This window comes from Juglans regia, chromosome 4, assembly GCF_001411555.2.
Source record: "Juglans regia cultivar Chandler chromosome 4, Walnut 2.0, whole genome shotgun sequence".
NCBI classification, from domain to species: domain Eukaryota; kingdom Viridiplantae; phylum Streptophyta; class Magnoliopsida; order Fagales; family Juglandaceae; genus Juglans; species Juglans regia.
In genome coordinates, this window is record NC_049904.1 from 4,184,130 (window position 1) to 4,188,083 (window position 3,954).

At 41.1% G+C, this 3,954-nt stretch overlaps 1 protein-coding gene across 1 annotated transcript; it reads left to right on the plus strand.

Annotated features, from left to right (window-relative positions):
* The first annotated feature begins 994 nt into the window (after positions 1–994).
* On the plus strand, positions 995–3,160 carry LOC108988422 (exocyst complex component EXO70H1-like). The gene has a single exon (XM_018961685.2). The coding sequence runs from the start codon at positions 1,186–1,188 to the stop codon at positions 3,094–3,096; it is 1,911 nt and encodes a 636-aa protein (XP_018817230.1). The 5' UTR covers positions 995–1,185; the 3' UTR covers positions 3,097–3,160.
* Positions 3,161–3,954: the final 794 nt, after the last annotated feature.

Sequence of the window (3,954 nt, forward strand, 5' to 3'; positions counted from 1 at the left end):
CATTAGACCGGTGAGGTCCGTAGGCAACCATATTGATTAATGGCATACCCTTTGAGAGGACCTTATTGCTAATCTATAACGCAAATTATATAATCTATTTGGTAACCAAATCATGGTTTCGATCGATTTATTTTCTAATTTCTTCTACCATTAAAATAAAAGGGGAGAGAGAGAGAGAGAGAGAGAGAGAGAGAGAGAGAGAGAGAGAGAGACGCGCATGTGAAAAATAAATGGCAGTCAAAGCTCATACAAATCAGAACCAAGAATCCTTCAAAATTATCGAGCGACGTTTGTGTGGTTAAGTAATCGATCAAGAACTAGAAGGTTTCTGTTTATATTATATATATATATATATATATATACATATTATATGTATTTTATCAGATTCCAGAAAGTTTATATTTTATATGTATATGTTGTATCATATTTGCTGTTTTTGACTTATCATTTCATTCAACGTATCCTAATTCCTTCGTGACTGATCAATTGAAACTATATAATCATCGACTTATAAATTATAACAAACAAATTATATTAATGGAACATTATAAATAATATGTATCGATTTTTCAGAAAAACTTCTTTTTTTTTTCAGAAATTTTATTTGCAGTACTCCTAAGTGGAGGACTGCGTGTACAGTCTTATTGAAAAACGAGGATAAAAAAAAATATAATTTTAAGAAAAATATTATTATAATTTTAAAATTTTTTTAAATATAAGTGTATGAACTGTATGAACTTGTAGAGAGAGTCGTGAAATAAGGCTACAAGCCTACAACACACACACACGTAGAAATTGCGAGAGTCGGTCAATTTACGTGGGTTTATAAGACTCTTATAAAGTCTTTGAAAGTTAAGTCAATACCCCACACCTTCTTCTTCTTTATTTTTATTTTTATTTTTTCTTTGCTAGAGGCGCCGCGCTACTGCGTCTATATAAACCCCTCCAAAGTTCCAAACCCCACCGATACAGGAAACGGTACTGCTCCCAAAATATCAGACATAACCCACCACAGAAAAAACAACCTTAATTACCTCTGTTGGATCTGTTCTGCTTCTCTTGTTAGTTTGTTTGTTTGTTTTTCTTTCCTGGGAAGCAAACAGAGCTTTAAGCAGTACTTGTCTGCAGCTATCAAACCCAAAAGGAATTAACAGCTTCGTAGGAAACTTTCTGGAATCTGATCAAATGCCAAGAAAGGGTATGAGGAGCCTCTGTTTTCACTCCAAAACGCCTTCCTACTCCACCTCTCGCCACCCTTCACCTTCTTCGAGAGATCCCTCCGTCTCGACCCCTCGGAGAAGCTTCTCCGACACGATGATCGAGCAGAGCATCGACGCCGCCGCTTCCTTGATCATGAAATGGGACCCGGAAAGTTCTGCCTACGCTAAAGTCACCTCCATCTTCTACGAGAGCAAGAGAGAAGCCATTCAGTTCATCAAGTGCGTTAACGATCTCCAGAAGGCCATGCATGCCTTAGTCTCCAATAACTCCTCCACTTCTGAGAGGCTCGTGTACGCCCAGAACCTGATGCAGATTGCCATGAAGAGACTCCAGAAGGAGTTCTATCAAATCCTTTCCATGAACCGGGCCCACTTGGATCCCGAATCCGTCTCCGCACGATCTTCACGCGCCTCCACGAGATCGAGCACCTCCGACTATGAAGACGTAGATGATGATGTGCGCCCCCCAGGTGATTCCATCGAGGAAGTCGAGGAGGTTTCTTCCATTGCCATGGCGGACTTGAGGTCCATAGCCGAGTGTATGATCTCGTCTGGTTACGCTAAAGAGTGCGTTAGCATATACAAAATCATCAGAAAATCAATAGTGGACGAAGGCATTTACCGTCTTGGCGTTGAGAAACTGAGTTCCTCCCAAATCAGCAAGATGGACTGGGAACTGCTGGACATGAGGATCAAGGCCTGGTTGGACGCAGTAAAAATCTCCTTGAAAACGCTCTTTAACGGGGAGAGAATACTGTGCGACCACGTCTTCGCTTCCTCGGACTCCATCAGAGAATCTTGCTTCACCAACATTTCCAAAGACGGAGCTACTCTGCTATTCGGATTCCCCGAAGTACTCGTCGCCAAGAGCAAGAAATATCCCGAGAAAATCTTCCGCGTGCTCGACATGTACACCGCCATCGCTGAAAACTGGCCCGAGATCGAATCCATTTTCTCGTTCGAATCAACTGCGACCGTCCGATCTCAAGCCATCAACTCCCTGATCCGTCTCAGCGAGTCGGTGCGCACAATGCTGTCAGACTTCGAGTCAACGCTGCAGAAGGATTCCTCTAAGTCACTGGTCGTCGGCGGCGGAGTTCACCCGCTGACGCTCAATGCGATGAATTACCTCTCAATCCTCGGAGATTATAGTAATGTCCTCGGTGACATTTTCGCCGACTGGAATCCCCCTCCGAAATCCTCATTACCGGAATTCTACTTCGATAGTCCACAAACCGATGAATCTCCGGCACCGGAGATTTTCATGCGCATAGCTTGGCTAATTCTCGTGCTTCTTTGTAAGCTCGACGGCAGGGCCGAGCATTACAAAGACGTTTGTCTATCATACATATTCCTAGCCAACAATCTTCAACACGTGGTCTCCAAGGTCCGCACGTCAAACCTACTGTACCTTCTGGGCGGGGAATGGGTCGCAAAGCACGAAGCTAAAGTGCGACAGTTTGCTGCGAATTACGAGCGCTTCGCTTGGGGAAAGGTGATCGCGTCACTGCCAGAGAACCCAACCGCCGAGGTCTCCCCGGCGGAAGCGAAGGAGGTTTTCAGGAAGTTCAATTTGAGTTTCGACGAAGCGTATCGGAAGAAGGGTTCGTTCATTGTATCGGACCCGAAACTCCGAGACGAAATGAAGATGTCAATCGCGAGAAAGATCGTGCCGGTTTACGAGGAGTTTTATAAGAAGAATCGGCAGCAGCTTACCGGGAGCGGAGAGAGGAATGCGCGGTTTTATCTCAGATTTGCCCCAGAAGATGTAGGGAATTACATATCGGACTTATTCTTCGGGACAGCCGGCTCAGGTAGCAGACCGTCGTCTTCGTCGTCCTCGTCTCATCGCCGGCGGGAACGGTCCACAGCGTAGAGTTTTATTCGGTGATTTTTTGTTATTTTTTTCCCGATTATTTTGTCTGGATATGTACATGTGGTTCGTTATAATTTATTTACTTTGCACAAAGAATCAAAGATGCTAGCGTGCATACCGGCGTTAATAAATTATATAAAAATATAAAAATAAATTATACAAATAGATTATATAAAAATATATTAATAAATTGACCGAATTTAATATTATAAAATTATTTTTATTATAAAATTTATTTAATAAATTATATAAAATCACGTCAATTTTTTAATTTATTTTTATATTTTCTCTTTATATTTATAATACTTTTCAAAAATTCTTGTTATACGACTTTATTTCTCCGGTCGTTTTCGACGCTTGATGTTGTCTCCGGGCCGTCCAACAACACAATTTGTATTTCCTTAAAAAAAATATATATTGCATAATTCTGAGGATAGAATAGAACAGACCAGAATATAAGTAATTAGAACGAGTAATGAAATATCTTTTAACAATATTTGTTGTATACGGCAGTGACAACATTCATATATACAAAGATTTTGTTATACCTCAGTCACTATTTATTTCACATTTATATCTAACAATGTTTTTTTTTATAAATTGTGAAATGTGAAATACTAAATAGTGATTGATGAAAAAAATTATTAGTGAGCCAGTTAGCCAAAGAGTCGTCAACAGGTGAGTTACGACTTCACTCCAGTCACTAGCCCTGCCTTCGGCATCTCCCTCCTTGTGGTTAAGGCGGGTTAACCTTTGGTTCGCCTCTTTTCATCCAAGACTAAGACCTCAGCCATGAACTTCTTTTCTTCCAAGACTGATGGATCTGAGGTTCACTTGATTTGATTCCTCTCACAAGGA